This window comes from Rhamphochromis sp. 'chilingali' (assembly GCF_963969265.1).
Source record: "Rhamphochromis sp. 'chilingali' genome assembly, chromosome: 6".
In the NCBI taxonomy this organism is placed as follows: Eukaryota; Metazoa; Chordata; class Actinopteri; order Cichliformes; family Cichlidae; genus Rhamphochromis; species Rhamphochromis sp. 'chilingali'.
Window position 1 is genome coordinate 27,457,994 of NC_137933.1, and position 20,987 is coordinate 27,478,980.

General features: G+C 38.2%; 1 protein-coding gene across 1 annotated transcript in view; it reads left to right on the forward strand.

Moving 5' to 3' along the window:
- tspan15 (tetraspanin 15) overlaps positions 1–20,987 on the forward strand; it is a 41,130-nt gene that overhangs the window by 10,201 nt on the left and 9,942 nt on the right. The window contains exons 2-4 of the mRNA XM_080885634.1: positions 4,340–4,525; positions 5,531–5,605; positions 10,659–10,754. Of these exons, the coding sequence (XP_080741760.1) occupies positions 4,340–4,525; positions 5,531–5,605; positions 10,659–10,754 (357 nt within the window). The remainder of the gene's footprint in view (positions 1–4,339; positions 4,526–5,530; positions 5,606–10,658; positions 10,755–20,987) is intronic.

Below are 20,987 nucleotides of genomic sequence, written 5' to 3' on the forward strand. Positions count from 1 at the left end.
ACTCTTGGTATGATGTTCGTTTTCATAAAAAGCTTCATCAGTTTTACGCCAGATGTAACGGGACTCGAACCTTTCAAAAATGTAAACTTTTGTCTCGTCAGTCCTCGTCAGCTATTGTTGAGTTTCTTTAGATCACAGCATGATGTGATGCTTATTGAGATCCCTGTCCCTTTGTTGAAAGTGCTGCAGCTGCTATACCATCTTTAAGATAACTGAAGATGAGTTAGTGAAATCGTACTTCAGAATTGGTTTTAGTAAAAAGAAAATTATTTCTTCTTTAGCACATAAACACAGTGTGGTGATAAATAGAAGGATGCAGAAAAGATGGTGCAGAAAGCTACAATAGTCAGAAGGAAAGTACACAAGCCTGAAGGAGTTGGCCTGATTTGTACACAATGAAATAGCTGGCAGTGGACAGATGCAAGGATATTGATGGTCACACCGTCGTGCAATAGACAGGACGTATGTTAAATCACAAGACACAATCAGATGGCTGATCAGTTTGTTTCACTAACTTATTTACACAAGGCATAAAATTATCACTAATATATATACATTTTTTTAAATGTTGCCCTAATACTCCTTAAGAAAGATGTGACCATTTTACAAATGATAATGATCAGAAGGTGGGGAAATACTTCACAGCACTTTATTAGCTAGATTGATATGCATAGAATAAGCCAAATATTTGAGGTTATATGGTGCAGTTTGCTCAAAGTGTGTCTGTAATAAACAAATAAACATTTTCAAAGTGAGCCAGAAGAGTATAGCACACACACAGGCTTGCTTTGACACAGTAGAACAGCCTGTCGTTTCTAAAGATAGGATTCAAAACAGCGTCACGTGAGGTGGTGATAAGTTTCCTCACGGTGTCATTTTAGATGCAGGAACCTGAGGATGTCAGCGCTGGAAACACCGCTGTAAGGGAACAACAAAAAAACAGTTTTATATTGAGACCGACCACTCATTCAGACGTCTACACACTTGACCCGGCTCCTCTCTGTGCAGGGGTTGTGTTGTGTTTAAAAAAAAAAACAAAAAAAAAACCCCAAGTAATTTGGGTGAGCTGACCCTTTGCGCTCTCCCCTCTCTCATTTTGCTCCTCCTAGACTTTGACAGGTTTGTTTGCTGATTGCTTAAATAGCTTCTGCCACTGTTAATTTGACTTAATTGACCTTTTGATTAGGGTTCTCATTAACAATTCTAATGTCTACACAGGAGCCTTCTTGTGATATATTATTCAGCTGGCGTGCAGCAGTACGTGGCTGTTCAACAGTGCTTCTTTCACAACACAACAGAAAGAATAATGGAGCTGTTGGTCTTTATATGTTTAAAAATATATCTATGTTGAGGTATAATTATGTGAATCCACTCTAAATGGAGGTTCTTGAGCTAAACCGGCCTTGCAAGTTTCGCTTGAATCGAATTGAAATTTATAGCATTGAGCACAAAAAGGGACAAAAAACCCCACTAATTTCTGTCGAGAAATATAATTTGCTATTTGTGAAAGTTTGCTTTGTTCATGTGATACTGCTCTGTTTCACAGGAACATCCTGCTGAGTTTCCAATTATCAGTCCGTAATGCCAGTGCCCTGTTTCGTTTCTACCCATCTTTTGTCTTTAATGGGAAAACTAGCCTTCTCCATCCTGATGTGATGACTTTGTATGGATGATTGGTTACTTGAGAACTTAAAACTGAAGATTGCTTCTCTTTCAGTTCTCTTCAATGACAAAGACAGAAAAGTGTGTATTTATGGCTGTGTATAAACAATCTAGGCAATTTGCTTCACAGCACTGATGGTTCTTAAATGTTCTTTTGAATTGATTGTTGAATTATGTTGGAGTACTGTGGTGAAGGGAAACTGTGTGCGTGCATGTGTCAGACTATACAAAACTTCAGAGAACCTAATTAAGAAACTATTTTTTACAATAACAACGCTGAATTATCTGTTACCATAGTTAGGGCTGCTCGATTATGGCAAAAATGATAATCACGATTATTTTCACTGAAATTGAGATCACGATTATTTGACGATATTTATTTAACCCTTTAAGACCTACTATAGAACCAAGTCCACCAGCGCTTATATTATTTTTTTACATGCTGTAGTGCCATTTGTGGGAGCATTTCAAGTTGCTATACATCAATACAACTGTTATAGCCCATATTTTAATAATATGTATGCATTAAGTGCATAGTAATTACATAAATTGCAAAAAAGTGCAATAAACTACAAAAAAAATTGAAAATCGCTTTTGTTTTGTTTACATATATTTCTACTTGGAGAAATTTAAGAGGTTTATCCCTCAAAACTTTAAATACAATAAAGTTGCAAAAAATAGTTTCCCACCACAGGAAATTTATTTTGAGTGTCTTCATAGTTTTATTTTGGAGATACAGCAATTTTTATATACTGCAGGAAAAACAAAAAACAATCCTATGATGCAAATTTGCAAAGAAAACAGCATGTGCATCATTTCACTGTGGGAAGTGTTACGAACAGCTGATAGGAACGCCAAAGCGTGTTTCTGGAATATTATGTTTTTGTTCCTGCAAGCGCTTTTTATGCAATTTTTGCAAAGCTATATGTGGAACGAAACCGTGACCGAGGACAAGCTGATGGCATCAGATGTAAGTACAACTCCTCCGGTTTCATATGCAAAACAAATTATTGCGCTAGCTTACGCGGTTCAGGTTCTACAGGGATTTAAAAATAGTTACGCAAAACGGAGCATGCAGCTCTGACCGGCTTTAAAGGGTTAACAATGACTTTAAAAAAATAATATAAAATAGTGTGCAACACCACTGAAGTTTTTTTTTTTTTAAACTCTCTTTTCAACCAACGGCAGTCACTCTCCAAATAACTTCTGCTTAGCTTTCCGAGCTTCCCTCGGGTCCTCTTAATCAGCGGTCTCCAACCTTTTTTGCGCCACGGACCGGTTTATGCCCGACAATATTTTCACGGACCGGCCTTTAAGGTGTCGCGGATAAATGAGGGAGGGGCTAATAATCGGCTCAGTCATTTTTAATGATCGTTGAAAGCCCAGATCGTAATCGTGATTAAAATTCGATTAATTGAGCAGCCCTAACCATAGTCCACTACAGTCTGGCGATTATACAGATTATAATTGCTTAATTTATTTATCATTTCTTCTTCGGGAGAAATTTCATACCCTTGTAGCTCTACAAGGGTATGCCTATAATTATGTCAGTGTTTGCCAGGATTTCTTTTGTTGTTGTTGTTTGATAAAGAAACTATTAAAACGCTTTATACAATTGGCTTTAGAAATGGACAAAAACATTTTTGCTTCTGTATACCACCAAAGTGGAATTTAAATGAAACATTCATGATTTGATTGAGGTGCAGACTTTATGCTTTATAGGCATATAGATTTTTATGCTTGTTGTTGAGGTTTCTGTCTAAATCAGACAGACTCACATGGACCATCATCCATAGACTGTACATAAGAGATTGGGAGACTGGCACAGCTTACTGGTGTGAAAAGTGAAGTCAGTGTGAAAGTCCTGTTAAACTGCATTTTATAATTATTTGCTTTAGGGTGAGGCTAACGTGTGGTTTACAAACTGCTATAATATGAGTGTGCAGTGTCTCTTGGTTTCTTAGTCCGATTCACCTCCTGGTCATCACATACAGTGTGAGGGCTACACTAACCAACAGGTGATGTCACAGCAGTTACATTTATGTGAATACGTTTGTGTGACTTGTTATCAGCTGACGGTAGATGTATCCACTGTGGCCCATCTTTGTGGTTGTTTGAGTTCTTGTTACCTTCCTGTCAACTCAAAGCTAATTGGCCTTTCTCCTCTGACCTCCAGCATCAACAAAAATCCAAACCTATCTGTCCCTGTGTCGAAATATTAATTGCCTTATTGTTAAATCAAGCATTGACTGTGAAAACCACGTTTTTTGGGGAAGCAAAGTTCAATTTCACTAGCTATATCCAGCCCCGATTACTGCTGGACCTCCTGAATCAAGAAATCACTTAAATAGAACCTGTCTGACAAAGTGATGTTGCTGTATTTTCCTTCTAATATGTATGACCTTAAACTTAAGTATTGTACGCGTCTCTTTCTCTGTTGTCTTTGAGACCTGGTGGTCTAAGCACTTTCCATTTTTTTTCCACCTCAATATTCCCTGCTAAGTGGTAGCTGACGAACATGTAATTGTGGAAATTAAGCTTTGGCCCACTGAATGTTTTATTCTCTTAGTTATATTTAAATCTGCAGAAACTGAGCGAATCTAGAAACCTGCTGGTTTCCCATCATGTTCAAGCTGATGACTAATCTGTCCTAACTGCTTCGCTTGTGTGTTTCCAGCTAATAGGCGGATGTATCCTGGGTATTGGCATCTATGCAGAAGTAGAGCGACAGCAGTACAAGACACTGGAGGGTGTGTTTCTGGCCCCATCTATAATCCTGATCCTACTGGGCATCATCCTATTTGTTGTTTCATTCATTGGAGTCTTGGGTTCCCTGAGGGATAATATAACTCTATTGAAAGTGGTGAGTGGTGAAGTATTGGAAATTGCCTTTGCATCATTGTTATTTGTAAAGATGCAAATAACCCCCCCCCCCCCCCCCCCCCCCCCACACACACACACACACACACACACACACACACAGTTTAAACTAAACCAGTCTGTCTTACTTTCTGGGATTTAAAGAGAGACAAACAAACAGAAAAAGCTGTTACTGGATGAAACTGGTTGAGAGTTGCATGATGCTGCACCAAAAACCTAGTTGGAATTGCTTTGCTAGCAGATCGTTTGCTTATAAGATGCCAACTTGTCTGCAAACACTTTCCAACTGAAACTGTGTGAAGAGTGTGACACAAACCAGAAATAGAGATTGTTACGTTTTGGAAACATGTTTGTTTCACTGGTAAAAGCACAACTTTTACTTCAGCTGTAGCAACGTGCTAGCAACCAAAACAATCAATAGGAGGTATTTGGTGCAGCATCACATTTGCAACTGATTTCATCGCCAGCAACCAGTCAGACAATGTATATTTTCCCTAGCGACTGGAGGATGCTCACACCGGTCTCTAAGCTGGAGTGAGTAATGGCTTATTACACTAAGGAGAGTCATTTGACATAATGTACTAAATTTTTGCTTCTGTTATGTACTAAAACTATAGGAAGAAATGCAATGAACTGACTGGTGAAAAATCAAGACACACTGTATTACAAATTACTTAATAAGCAACTAAACAACTGGAGTCACTGCCAGATGCAGGAAAAGACAAACATGGGAAGATGGCATCTATATTCAGGATTTTATGAAAGCACAGAGCAAGACCAGAGTGTTCTGGTCACTGGTTGCTTTAGAGATTAACTAGGATAGGAAGGAAAGGTCTTTCTGTATGGACACAATACACAAACTGTTAAAAGATGCACACAAAGGCACTTTAGAAAACGTTATCTCAATTTTTTTTTCTTTTTTGGGGGGGGGGATATGCTTGAACTCAATAGAACAATGAAATTCATATTCTTGTCTGGTGCACCACAGTTCATGTACACCCTGGCAGCGTGTCTGCTCCTGGAGCTGGTTGGAGCAATCTTGGGGCTGGTGTTTCGCAACCAGGTGAGTTGCCTCAAGTGTTAATCAGTTCCCTACCATTTTGAAATCCTCTGACTTCAGCAGGTGGGCAGTGAAGGCATGTGTTTTATTTCACGTAGCAGGGAGCAAGATAACAACCAAAGCAGTCTGACACTGACAGTCTGCTTACCACGAGGAAGAGATTCACTCTAGCCAAGAAAAGTAAAGCCACATTATGTAGTTTAATTTGATTTCTGAAGTCTTATTCTCTTTAACATGAGATAAAGCTGTTAAAAGCTGTTTTCCTGTGACCAATACAATAGATTAAACTTGCACAGGATCAGAATTCATATGTTTAGAAGAGTATGTAGAATTATCAGTTGTCTATGTGATATTTATGTCATCTTTCACAATGTCTCTGTATTTTGCACTTTTAATATTTCCCTCTTAAGTTCTCCTGTTGGTCCTGCTTACTGTCTCTGCCTTATGATCTCTGGCTTCTTCCAACATAGGTCATCATGTCTGTCAATACTTTTTAAACCAGAAAGGAGCAACTTTACATGACATAGAAACTCCAAATAGTTAAAATGTAAAGAATGGAAAGTTAAAGTCAGTGATTGTTGGAAATTACTGCAGTGTTGAATGTCAAACTGTCTGCAATAAGGCACTGCAGGTGGGTGATTCAAAATGCAGGGTCTTGTCTAATGTAGAGGCCCCCAACCCCGAAGTGTAGAGCACCTTTTAATGAATCCTGTTTAGACAAGAAAACTCGATTGCCTTTATTTGCTGTGCTGTTGGATTTTCCAGAGGTTGTTCCTGCTGCTGCGTCGTACCAAGAGATTTTAATGGTGCGCCATTTAAAGGCAGTTGTTAATAAAAGCAACAGAAATTGAGGCTTAATCATCAGGATTGTGATTTTTATTTTGTAATCCTTTTTTATGGGGAAGGCTCAGTTTTAAATGAAGTGTAAAGGGGACCAAAATGAGACACTGTGGGAGGCTCATTTGATTCATCAACAAATTCTTAAATGAAAAAACAACAACAACCAATTATGGCTGCATGTTGTAAAATTTATTTTATATGAAACAAATTATCAAACCTCCACCTCTTAATGATTTAACTCGATGTAAATGAGGCATCAGGGTTCTGTACTCCAACAACACTGTTTATTATGCTTTTATTAAAATAATGAAAATGGGTCCACTTCACATGGATTAAATTTGATGTTATGTAAACAATAATTTTCTGTATATTTAAAATAAACTTTGGCTCAAACTAAAGGAGGTTGTTCAAGCAGAATTACAAAAAAAACCAAGATCTGGATGTAAATATGTCGTTTTTTGTTGTTGTTTGTTTTTTAGTTAGTTTTTAAATTGTAATCCAAGCCTCTCTAGATGAGAGGTCTAAAAAATAATCTTATAAAGTTAAAGCTGCAGGGTTTTGTTTTTTGTTTTTGTTTTTTTTAATCATAATTACTAAAGAAGGGCTAACAACAGAAGGTAGATAAGCCAGTAAATCTAGGGTCTGTAGTGTCTGAAGTCCTCTTTATCAAAATCAACATAACAGAAATAAAGCAGGAAAAATAGACCCTCTGGACCCATCAAAAAAACCAAAAACACAAAACCCCCACACACACATACACAAAACACAAAATAATTAACAACTGTTCAACCAAAAATTACCGCTGCACTGGCTGGACGGTGTGTAGAGGAAAGGAAAGCACACCAAGGGTCCTGCCCCCTCTTTATTGCTTTTCAGTTAATCACACCAGACCAGCTACACCTGAGAGGAGAGCACAACGCACCGTGAGTCACAGATCATTTACACACCATAACCGGCACGAAGGGGGAGATAACATTGACATGACTTATCTCCTTCTCATTTGCATGTTACAGCGCCGTGTTCGTTAGGCATAAAATTCCTCATATAATTTTGTTAAATGAAAACCTTTTGATAATTAATTTTGAGGGGAAAAAACAGAATGGTGTTAATGGTTATTAAAATTACAGAATAAGTTTGTTAGGTGCTTAGCCTCTAGTCCTGCCCTGAGAAATGAGGTTTGCACAGAACACAACTGGTGGAGGATGATAACTAATATGAGCCATGATCAAAACAAGATTCGCGTTAATCAAGCAAACATCACCAATTCTCTGATAACATCCTGACGTCATTGGGTTTTCTTTATAAATAGCTCACTCTCATAAATATCTTGATGTGGATTTGTAGGGAAGAGCTTAAGAATCCTTCCGTCCTCTGCTGAGAACAACTCCACACCACATAATTTTGTCCACAGCCCCGCCTAGTTTTAATAAATTCTGCCAAGTGGTTTTTGCCTAATCTTTCAGACACACGGGTAAACAAATGACAATGGAAACTTTAATTTCCCTGAGGCTCAACCCGTTTTGACGATAAAGGCTTGTGTTTTATTTAAATCTATTTTAATTTTTATGTCAGAATATATGACAGAATAGAATAATCCTTTAATTGCCCCACAAGGGGAAATTTGGCTGTAACAGCAGCCAGAAAGACACATATACAACAAACAGGTCAGAACAGAAACATACAAAATTTTTCTTACATATTTACATCAAGGACAATGGGTTACTATAAACAGAGTGCCGTTATTAAATTAAATAAAATTAACTACAGATAAGAGGCAAACCAGGTTGTAGTGCAAATCGGTTGATTAAATTATTGCAGTTACAGCGCAGATGTAAACATCTATGTTTGTTGGGAGCAGTTCTGATTGTACAGTCTGACAGCTGCAGGGAGGAAGGACCTGTGGAAACGCTCCTTCATGCATCTAGGATGCAGCAGTCTGTCACTGAAGGAGCTCTGCAGTTCAGCAACATTTACATGCATGGGGTGGGAGACTCTATCCATCAGAGATGAGTCCTTCTGTCTCCCACCACCTGCACTGGGTCCAGGGTGCATCCCAGAACAGAGCTGGCCTTCCTGATGAGTTTATCCAACCTCTTCCTCTCAGCTGCCGATAAACCGCTGCTCCAATATACAACACTGTAAAAAATGACAGATGCCACCAAAGAGTCATAGAAGGTCTTTAAAAGCGCTCCCTGGACTCCAAATTCAATCACAAATCTGTTGCTGTCTACAGACACAGAAAATCACATCTACTACTTACATCCAGCAAGAGCCTCTTAGACGTGAAACTGAAATTCCTCCACCTCCCAGATGACATTCTTTGTTAATGAAGCTTTCCACTTCAGGCTCACAAACATAAGATCTGGGACTTGACTCTTTGTTTCACCCTCCTCTGCTCAAAGTTGTACGACTGAAGGTCACCTACTCTGGTCAGAACACAAAAAGGCTCCACTTGTGTTGAAAAAATGAATTAATCATTAATCTTTTTGAATTTGAGTTATATTTATTTAATTCCCTCACTATGCTCTGTGTGCTGCTCTTTGAAACTTTTGAACATTAAAGGTTACTTATTGCATTTCAGGTCTGACACTCTCATGTAGGAAACATAGAAATTGTTTTAATTGGTTGCCAAATTAAAGTGAAATTAATTTCACTGATTAACTGACTGATTCTTAGTGATACACTGGTCACATTTTTAATCTGTTCAGTGTAAAACCAACTATGACAGATTTCCATTTCCTGCATCACCATCTTAATGCATTTGGATTTTCATGACAAGGCGTACTTTTACGATGTGGCTCAACAGGTTGCACGTATGAAATGTTGAGAGCACAATCGAGATTTCAATCTTTAAAAGAATCCCTGAAAATGGGCCAAGTGATGGAGTATGTAGACTTTCAAAAATACATTTTGAACGTCTACATACTTATTTTTGGCTTCCCGTTTTAATTAACATCCTGTTTGAGGAGATGATGCCCTTTGAGCTCTCGTTCTACAAATGTGCACATCGTACTTTGGTTTAAATGTGGGTGCCTTGTCCCAGTACATCCACTGTCAACACCTGATATGTTCAAGAGGGGAAGAAAAGAAATGAAATGAAAAATTAAATCTCTTTTAATCTCTGTGGCTCTAATGGAGGAGGCTGCATTCTCGATTCGTTATTGTCGGCAGTGCTTTGAAGAATGAAACAAAGGAACAATATTAGGCCTAAGTAAAGGGTAAAAAAGAAAAACAGCGCTTTGTCGCTTTCATCGCCAATGAACTATAAATAAGACTAATGTATCAGAAACAGAGTGGAGAAATTAGTGGAGTAAATGAACCGTTCCCTGAATGAAAACATTTAATGAAAAGCTCTCAAAAAATTCTCTTAAGAGACCTCCAAATTATAAATATTTATGCCAAGTGACTGTATAAGCTTATATATTAAACTTAATGTAACCCCACAGCACCAGATTGTGACTGACAGATGTGAGCGGTCAAGTTCGCTCTCATTTTAATATCCTGGTTCAGTGAATCAGTCACCTTGACTTATGATAGCATTTGCTCTCAGCAGGCGCCTGTTTGACACACTGATTGTTGTGTACCGAAATACCCTTTAACATAGAGGGTATTTTGGTACACAACACACACAATTTGAGACACAATTGGCTGCTTTTTTAAAAAAAAATATAAGTAGGAGGAATAAAAGCTCTAACATTAAAAAAAAAAAAACTAAACTGTTTCATTGATCATAATTTTGCACAGTCAAAGCTCTTAAATCCTTAAATCCCCTAAAATGTTGATTAAGCTCAACAAGTCATGATTATGTTTGGTTATTAAAGCTTAATGCAATTCCACGGTTAACCCTGAAAGTCACACTACAAATAAAACCTGCAGCTTCTCCTTTCAAAAGCATGGGTTATATTTGGCTCTGTTTTTATTTGGAGTTGTGGCTTCGTTTTAAGGCTAACAATGTCCGCATACTATAACTGTTGGGCAGCATGCAGTGTGCTATTAAAACAGGATGAGGACAAATACATCACCATAAATGGACTACTGCCGTTTTGCTTAGAGGACGTGCGGGCCAAAGACATTTCATACAGCACCGAAAATGGCAACTAAATGGTTTTTGACACATACAAGTAACTCTACAGCTCCACTGACAGATGTGATAATCTGACTTTCTCCTCTCCTGTACTATTCACAGTTTTGCGTTCTTTTTCTAACTCCCTCACAGGCGGAACGTTTATTGAACAAGAACATTCGAAAGGGCATAGTAAACTACTACGATGACTTGGACTTCAAAAACATCATGGACTACGTTCAGAATAGGGTAAGACGACTCTTAATTTCCTGTTACTTGATAAACGTCACCTGTCTTTTTTTTACATACAGACTGTATTAATCACCCAGAAACCCTCAGGACTTTAAATAAAGTCAGAAACCAAAGTTCCTTGACTTGACTTTAGTAAATCCCCAAATACACAGCTTTAAAGGATAAATAAATATTACAGCCTATACCTCTCCATCTGTACTAAGAGTGATTTTTTTTTTTTTAGATCACTGATCTGTTTTAATAGTTTTAAGGGTTAAAGCTATGCCCTCTAATCTATAAATTATAAACTAGAATTAAAGACATGCTTCATGTGTTCTTAAAGATGCGTTAAAGAGTCAGGTGTTTAGCTTTTTTTTTTTCTTTTCTTTTTTCTCTCTCTCAGTAGGTGCATGTTGTTGTTATAATCCCTTTAATGACAGCTATAATGCGACAGCCAAGCTAGTTAGACAGAACTAGTATTAGCTGGTAAATATCCCGGTAAACACTCACATCCTGTTATGGTCATATCTAGTTAAAAAAACTAAAATGAGGCCAGTGCGCAGACTATGGGTGAAGTCACAGTAGTGGTATCCATCTTTTATGTATAGTCTATGTTAATAATCTCCTGCAGTAGAGACAAAGCCTGATTATTATTATTATTATAAAGCTGAGGATTTTTTGTTGTTTTAAAACTGCACAACCAGTGAACCTGAATCCTCACTGAAAATTTTTAGTTGCATCGCTGTGCATGACCATCAGAGCACACCGAGCCGCCATGCACACAGCCTGAAGCTGGAGATCTCTTTCCCAGCTTTTATCAAGCATATGGTAATGCACTGTAGGGGACAGCGGACTGGTCACACATTGAAACTAGCAGCCAGCTACAAACTCTGATTAGCACAGGAGAGGGGGCATATGTTCTGCACGCTACAGGCCTTCATCATTTTAAGGATTGTGTACTGTGGATTTGTGGCCTGATTGCGTGATAGTTGCAGGCTGCTTGAATTCCCTAAAGCTATTGTGTCTCAGGTGATTTGGTGGTTTAGAAAATGGGCTGAATTTTTTACACAGTTGTGGACTGGCAGATTTAACAGCATTTGAGCATTGTCCATGAAAGCTACAAGAAAGATCTTTGTGTGCATTTGGTCAGGTCCAGATAACTGATAACGGGTGTTTGTAAAACTTTCTCAGGATGAGAAACAGTTTATGCATGTCGATCTTTGAATGGAGGATACTGGCTTTTGCTTTGATGGGGCTTTGTCTCTGTAATACACCGAGCACACCCTGATCTGTTTCAGGGTTAACACAGAGGGGCAGATGATGGTTCATGTGCACAATCATACTTATGGACAATTGTGGAATGACCAGTTAATCTCACATTAGTCTTTGGATTGTGTGAGAAAACTGCACTACCCAGAGGTTACCAAAGCAGGGACGAGGACAGGCAAACTTTACTCTATACTAGCTGGATGTGTAAATTGATAAATAAGGCATTTATACTGAGAGAACTGTTGCTCACTCGATAATTTCTCTTTTTTAACCAATCGCTGTAAACCCTAGAGATGGTTGCGTGTGATAATCCCAGTAGATCAGCAGTTTCTAATTCGACAGGTCTGAATTGCATCAACAAACACGCCACCTTAAATCACATTTCTTCCCTATTCACATGTTCAATTTGATCTTCAGCAGGTTATTAACAGGCAGCGGAAGAGGCCTAATAAATCTGGTCAGTTTATAAAGAGAGAATGCAACGAGAGTTTTAAAAATTAATATCTTTCTCTTTCACAGAGAAGGTTTGTTAATGCTGGAGGAAAAAACATCTGACAATAATGCATGTGCTTAGTTGGTTAGGACAATTGGTTGGTGTATTTATTTTTGTCAAAGATCAGCAGCACCTTGGTTATGCAGATCTTAGTTGGTTGTGTAGAAAAGAAGTGCCGATTAATTATCTGTCAAAGCATAAAAGGAGCCTCTTTTTTTTGTTTTGGCAGCCGATTCATCCAGTGACATGTTTGAAGAACTTTATAGCAGCAAAGATTGCTTCAGTGATGTTAGAAAGCCATTTAACAGAAGCCTGTAAAGGTTTTTAAAGCTGCTTGCTGGGCCCGTTGCCCTGCTCTTAGAGAGATTAAGTGTTTTTCTGAAGAACTTCAATGGAAAACCATGTTTGAAAAAACAAACTTGGAGGGCACTGAGACTATGTTCTGAACTTATTTTTGTTTGTGAGAACGGTACCAAATTCAGTCATGCATTTGTGTTTGCGTCGTGTAAATGGTGACATTTTTCTCTGTTCCTTTCATATAAGATTTAAAAAGGCGTCCCTTTGTTGTCGGTGGGTAAGTGAGAACAACTGAATAGGAAGTTTATGTTGCGTTTGTCTGTGAGCAATCAGAATATTTCACTGCTCATACCAGGTCTGTGCCCTGTGAGCACAGTTCTGTATCCAGCAGTGTTTTTAATGTTCTTCTACATTATAAAACCATCTATTTTTTATTTTAATGTATTTTGTGTAATGTCGTCCCGTGTGCCCGCTGAACTCTGGAAAAGCTCATATTCAGTAAGAAGAAAAAAACATTTCTAATGTGTTTAGATGGCACCTCCGTCTGTACTGTCAGGTTATTTTATTTTTGTGTGTGTGTAATGCGAAAAGGGTCAGAGGAGTCTTTCCTGCAAAATGCCTGAAGGTGTTTTGAGTGTAAACTCAACAGGAGGCATCCTGTCCCAGTCTCCATGTAAATAGCTGCTGATGTTTTGGATGGGGCTACGTCTTAGCCATCTGTCATAATTGCAACAACAAAGAAAAATTGATTGTCGGGACCAGTTTTCAGGCTTGAAAACGCCCTCATGCCTCAGAGCCCGAACAGTTGCGTCAGCACTTTTTCTTTTCTTTATTTTTGTTATCGAACCGTCTCTGAATCCAAAAAAGGAAATCGACAATCCAACATTCAGAGCCGGGACACACACATTGTTTAGTCAGAGGAGGCAGAATTTCAGAAATGCATTTTGAAAGCTCTTAGCATGTGGCACAAATATTCGCTTTGGCTGAAGGATGAATTAATTGCATTAAAATAGTTAGATTTCACAAAAATCTCTAATAGGATAAAAAATATAATGATGCTTTTAAATCCGAAAGGTCAAAGCTTCACTTTCATAATTTTCTGGAAGTTTCTCACTAAAACTATTCTTACAGCGAAATAGTGACCATTATTCAATTTGGTAGGATGCCCAACTGGTGACACCCTCTGTGAATAAAGGACCAACTTTGATGAAAATTTGACACTTTTTTTTTCTTGCCTGAACTTCCTTAATTAAACCATTGCCTAGTTTCAAGGTTATACCTTTGAGTTTCTCCATCCATCCATTCATTTATCCATCTCTTATATACTGTGATGGGTTAGAGGCAGGTTACATCCCTGGACAGATTGCCAGTCTGTTGTTCAGCCAACACAAAAAAAATGGAAGAGAATATTTCCAGTTAACCTCACATTTATCAGTATGGTCAGCTCCATAGATTTATAGATATTTCTGAAGTCAGTAGGGGCATGGATCAGAGAAAAGAGTAACTTGAGCAGAGAAATAGCTGTGTGAGTACTATTTTAAGATGGACTTTAAGTGAACCTCTCCTTGACAATATTAAAATCTGATTCTGTACAGGTTAAGACATCTTCACTTTAATAACTGAGATAAGACTCCAAATGTAGAGTCACTTGAAAACAAAAGCACACCCACTTTCTATTGTAAGAGTTTCTGTATCAGGACATGTTAAAAATAACCTGGTCCTTAGCAGGTTCTAAATTTCGGTAAATACAACCTCAAGTGAACTAAAAAACGTGTCATTTTACACCATGTCATTATTTAATTAACAAACATTAAGCTGAAATGCAGAAGCAGTGTGTGGGAAAATGAAGTACACTCTACTGCTTCCATAGGAATGGGGAAGTAGGTGTTAATCAAATGCTCTTGATTAAATGATCATCAGCAAGCGTGACCACCTGTCTGAAAGCCGAATTTTTGCCAGTTTGCTGGTCCGGAGCATTCAGGTCTTTTACACAATGCCAGCAACGAAACACATCAACAGTGATGAAATTAAATTGGAGAGGTTTAGTCTTAATGGATAGCACCGCATCTGGCAAAAACCAAACACAGCATATCAGGACAAAGAGGCGGTCGAGGGGTGATGGTTTAGACTGGTTTGGAATTGGACCTGGACATCCTGCAGTCACTGTCTCGACCATGAACTACTCTGTATACCAGAGTCAGATGTGAGGCTACATGTCTATCAGCTGAAGATCGTGCAAAACCGGGTCCTGCAACAGGTCAATGATCCCAAGCACAGCAACAAAACTACAACAGAAAGGATGGGAAAGAAAAGACTTGAGCGAGCTGTGTCACCAAATGAACTGAAGCAACATTCCCCCACCTCATGTGAGAGATTGTGAGAGACTGATAAAGTCGCACAAAAAATTGCTTACTTCAAGTTCTTGACGATTGGCTCTACAAGCGGATGTGGAATGACTCTAGGGTTCAAACTCCAGACTGTAATAACCGCACCACCACTTCCTGTTTCTTAACCGAATAAAGCAAGTAGGACAGGCATGGGGTCACATAGAAGGGTTCTGCATATTTGTTTTTCTCATTACATTTACACACTAACATAGCAGGCGTACACCTGAGCAAGACCAAGCAAAATCCATCTGAGGAGTTGACAAAAGTTAGAGTTGGGCCTTAAGTCTAATTTCCATTTTTTTACAAAATAACTTTTAACCATTTCGTATCTGAAATCTTGTATAGTGTCTGAAAGTGTGACGCTATCACTGGTTTTACTGTTAATGGCTCTTCCTTTGACACAGAATGATAAATGTCACATGAACCACAAAATAATTGATCTCTTAGTTTGAAGCATACTTAAAGATGTGTCTTCAGTGACAAACCACATCTGTAAGCTTTTTGTTCCAGCTGTAAAGATATTAGGAAACATCTCATTCTGAGCACAGAGTTCATGTATAAGTGGTAGGTCGCATCATATCCGGTATTAACTCGATTTCAAGCTGCCCTTTCTATCCACTGTGCCTCAGTATTGTAATGGAGATGTGACATTTATTCCACCAGTAAGCTGCCTCTTTCTTCGCCCCTGCAGAGGAGACAGAGGAGACATTTTTCTCACACAATTACATGCATAATTTATCAAAATAGTTGTCATATTATTGACCACTTGTTGGTTTCATTGCCAGGAGCAACAATTTTTCATTTCCCTCATTAGATAATACCTTAGTCACTGCAGACACTTGCTTCATAAAAACAGTTCAGCTTGAAAACGTCACATCATTTGTTAACCACAATCTGTGCTGCAGGCACAGCAATAAATACCCCCACAGCACTGCAGCCGGGCTTTGTTGTGTATACCAAGAAGTGTTAGAGCACTTCAAACAAAAAAGTCATTCAGGCAGACACTCTTTCAAACGCCATCTTTCCCGAGTGCTGCATGTTTCACTCAGAAGTGATCATGCATATTTATAAGCAAATTCTGGATTCATCACGGAAAGCATTGGCGCAATTTAAGCATAGCAGTTGTGCATAGACATGGTAAATTTCATTAAGAGACAACTGTGAGCATAACATTAAAATTCATCCAGTGGTGTCTGTCAATGAAAATATAATAAACACAGAAACATAACACAAAATGCAGTAACAAACAAGAAAAGTACGAAGTCCATTAATAAATCTTACATGAATGCACAAACACTAACCTTTGCCATCCACTTACTGGAAACACTTGTATTCATTTTCATGGGTTGAGGTAGAGACATTGAACTTATATTGCAGTATGGTTATGATTATATGGAACATTAACAGACCTGAAAACAAATCTTCACTAGATCTCCTTTTCCATCCATCTAATAGAGTTTAAAACTGTACCTATACAAATGTACTGAGTTATTACAGCACTTGTTTTTTTTTTTGTTTTGTTTTTTGTTTTTTTTTTTGTGTAAATGACAAAATACTATAATTTTTGGTAAAAGCAGAGAAAACTCATTTTCAGGAGCTATATCAGCCTCGGGGAAGTGGGTGAACTGGTTCCCTGCTGTAAAAATTTCAAGCAGCTGGTTTTACAAGACCTACTGGTTTGATGGGAACTAAAGCCCCAGTGACACACTTTTAGAGTCCAGACAGTGAACCTACCGGTATGTATTACCGTAAGTCACTAGGAAAAAACTGTATTCTTCAAGGTTGTTTGGCGTAGATAGGTGCAATTTTTCACAAACCGGTATTAGGTGCTGCACTGACAACTACCGTGCTTTGGTTGCTAGTGGTTCTTATGGAAGCCGCCAACGTCTTTGCAAACTCTCACTACTTAATCTCCAAGCAGTAGTGAAAATATAAGAAAAATACATTGGATTTAGTTCTAAGGCACAATGTTTACTTTGAAGAATGAGTTGCAAGCCAGAAACACTTCAAATTTTTCACAACTGTTCAGTGCTTCATTAGCAAGTGTTTGCATACAAGTTGCCATCTTCCATGCAAACTATGGGCAACTGCAGCAATCTGTTAGTGAACAAAAGAATTATATGCAAGTTTTTGGTGCAGCAAGCTCTTTCAGTGACAGCTGCAAACCATTCGTCAACTTGGTTGGGCAAAATATTTTTGTAGAAAAAGAGGCTGCCAGGAGATGGCCAACCTCTAGATCCTTGTGAATGTCATTCTACTGAATTAAATCAGACTCTACAGAACTCAGCTGCCAGACTTTCAGCTAGAACGAGGAGACAAGATCACATTTCTCTTACCTTTTTACACAATGTTTAGCATTGAATTTAAGATTTTACTGATTTCTGTTAAAGTCTTTCATAGCTTTGCTCCAAGCTACATTTCTGACCTCTTAGTAATTACCATATGCACCAGAGGTCTTTTGCCTGTTCCAGGGGCCCAACTGAAAACTCAAAGGGACAAATCTGAAACAACCTGTCTGGCAAAATCAAGTCAAGTCAAGTTGGCTTTATTGTCACTTCAACCATATACAGTTTAACAGTACACAGTGAGGCGAAACAACGTTCCTCCAGGAAACAAGGTGCTACATGCAACATAAATTTACAACATAATTTAACAGAAAAACTCTAAACTAGCTAACTAAGAGGCCTAGTTAGCTGGCTAGCAGAGACAAGACAGACTGACCTAACATAAATTACAACATAAATTAACAAAAAACTAACTATCTAAGGATGACTTTTTTTTGTTATCAGACAGCAGACAACAAAGTGCACGTGCAAATGTGCAAACAAGAGCAGCAAGTGACAGTGTGACAAAAAAAAAACCCACAACGTAACATAATAAGGTTTTGTGATGATGAGTTGAGGTAGTGGAGGAACAGTAAACATTCCTTAGTGTAGCAGCAAAAATTAGGAAGTGCAGAAGTTAGTGCAAAAAGTCCAGTAATAATATTGTGCAAAAGAGCATTTACAGGTTGGTGTGTACGATGGTTTGGTGGTGTAGGTCAGTGTGTTTGCGCTTGTGTTGATTAGTCAGTCCAGTCTCAATGTTTTGAGGTAGTTGAGTTAAGCTGTGTGTGTGTGTGTGTGTGTGTGTGTGTGTGTGTGTGTGTGTGTGTGTGTGTGTGTGTGTGTGTGTGTGTGTGTGTGTGTGTGTGTGTGTGTGAGTGAGAGTCAGTCACTTCCTTGAAATCATCTTTTAAAAAATACTTTGATGAGAAAGCTTTTCCCTCCCCTTAAATTTACTTTAAAGTGTCTTTTTTCCCCCTCTATTTGTTAATTCTGTTTTATTCTGTTGCTCCTGTGAAGCACGTTGTAATGTGGAGCTTGAACAATGTTATATAAATAAAGTCATAATTATGGTTATTATTAATACAGTAACAATAGTAAGTGATCCTGAAAAGTTTAGCAAACTTTTTGAAAAAAAACACCTCAGTCTTTAACCTGTAATCACATGCTCATTATGTTGCTGTAATTGCAACCCACGCTTTGAGCGGTTGGCTCAGAGGGGGACTTAACCATACGATTAGTCACAGTCTGCATGCAAGCAGCTCGTCATCAGTCAGCTGGACAGTCACAAAATTAGTCGCTTATTCTGCAAATATTTAATTCCAGGGGACTTTTGGAAATTTAGTCACAATAAAAAAAATAATAATAAAATAAACTCGAGCTACCAGCTTATTGTTGTATACCTCTGCAAACCAGCTCAGCTAAATATTTTGTGAGGGTGACTTTTTGACCAATTAATGTTTATACAAATTCCTGACATGTCACATTCATGAGGATGTAAACACACAGAATTCCTTCAGCCACACACTGGGGGTGAAAAGAGAGAGAGAGAGAGAAGTGAAGGGAACTGATTTAACAATTACTCCATGAAGGCTCTGTAATTGTCGAGGTTGCCAGTTTAAGAGCTACGGACAGATGGACAACCCTAGAACATAATGGCTTCGGTCATGACTGTCACCAGTGAGGGTCATAAAAATAAATGTGTCACATCACTTTTAAATGACTTTGTATTTCAATTTCAACTTTAGTAAACAAACTGTTGTGTAATCCATCCATCACTCCCACACGTCACATCAGAATCTCAGGAGATGGACGTGTTTTGAAAAGATGCTTCATTTTTATGTCATGAGGCTGCGTAATGAATTGAACAGTCTGCTCATAGACGGGATTAGATTGGGTGATACTGCACTGTTGCACCTACCACACTGAGAACTCTGTGTTCTTATATTAAGTTTTTGTTTGTTGTTGTGGCTTTTTTTTTTTTTTTTTTTTTTTGGGGGGGGGGGGGGGGGGGTTTGTGTGTGACCTTTCTTTGGGTCTTGACCCAGTGCTGGAAAAACAGCTGTGCAGAATCACACCAACAGAGGAGGGAGTATTGCTTTGGCAGACTGGCATCATATCAGCATACTGATGACGCCGCCTGACAAAGAGCGCTCTCATATCTATTCATTTATTCATCGTCCCTCTTTATCTCTTGTCTCATTCTCTCTTTCTGCCTCATGTTCTCCCTCCAAATAAAATATTAGATTCAATAAGTGACTACCAAGCAGAGGTACCAGTATTGGGCTCTGCTTCGCTCATTCTTTACTCTCTGAGGCAGCTGTGCAGTTGCTATCTACCCCAAGTGAAAGCGTAAATCAAACAAAAATAACTGAGATGTCAAACGGCAGCTGTAATTTACTCCGAGTGCCATCAATTGAGACATATTCCCCATTTTTATATTCAGATATTGAAAATCCTTTGGTACCAGATGTCATTTATATTGGGTCTAATTTTGTTTTTCTTTCTTATGCTAGTCAAATACAGGCGTAACTCCATTAACAGCTGTATCCCATTAATGCTAATTGTTAACTGAGGCGATACTGCTATGACAAGTTCATTTGCATTTCTTGTATAATGAGAAGTGCCAATTTAAGGCTTATGTCCTATTTTAACAGTGAGTTTGTTCTTCAGCACTACCTTAAAAACTGTCACTGTTATTGTCACTTTGGATGAAAATGGGAAATACAGTTCAGCACACCAAAGCATCGGTGTGGCAACTTTTCCACCCTGTACGATGAAAACTGAGCAAAGAAAGTGCACCTTTGTGCCTTCAGCAAATGTAAGAAGAGGTAAATGAAACGAATAAACTGATTGCCTAAGTAATAAACACAGAACACTTAGGAAATGCCCCCTGAACCACCTTTTCTTATGTTGTAGATGCATAAACACTACAAATTCTCATTTTGGCTTGTTGGTTGGTGGTTGCTGGGAAACATGACATCATAATAAATTGTGCGCAATTCAGGTTTACATGGATGTAAATTAATGTTATTTTTATGAAATAAAACAATATTAGGCTTTTCATAGGTCTTGGAGCTAGATAAATGCTACAAATGGGTCATTTTAGTCCATTTCTAGTTGGTTGCTAGGCAATGTTAAGCCATCATAAAATGTCACACATTATTTAAGTATATCTGGATATAATTTAGATGTTATGTGCATAAACAGTATGAATGGGTCATTTAAGCTTGCTGGTAGGTGGTTGCTAGGCAATGTAATGATGTGAAAACCTTCAGGGTCCCAAGATGTACCTGTGTGCCAACTCTGGTTGCACAACTGCTGATCATTTAGGAAGAGTTTGGAAACAAATGAACAGAGCTTTTGTGTATTATACTGGATTTTGTGTTGTTTGTATATTGAAGAAGACTTAAAACTTTATTAAATACGTTGTTGTCTTACTAACGCTAATGTGTTTTCCCAAGTTTATTTGCTGTTGATT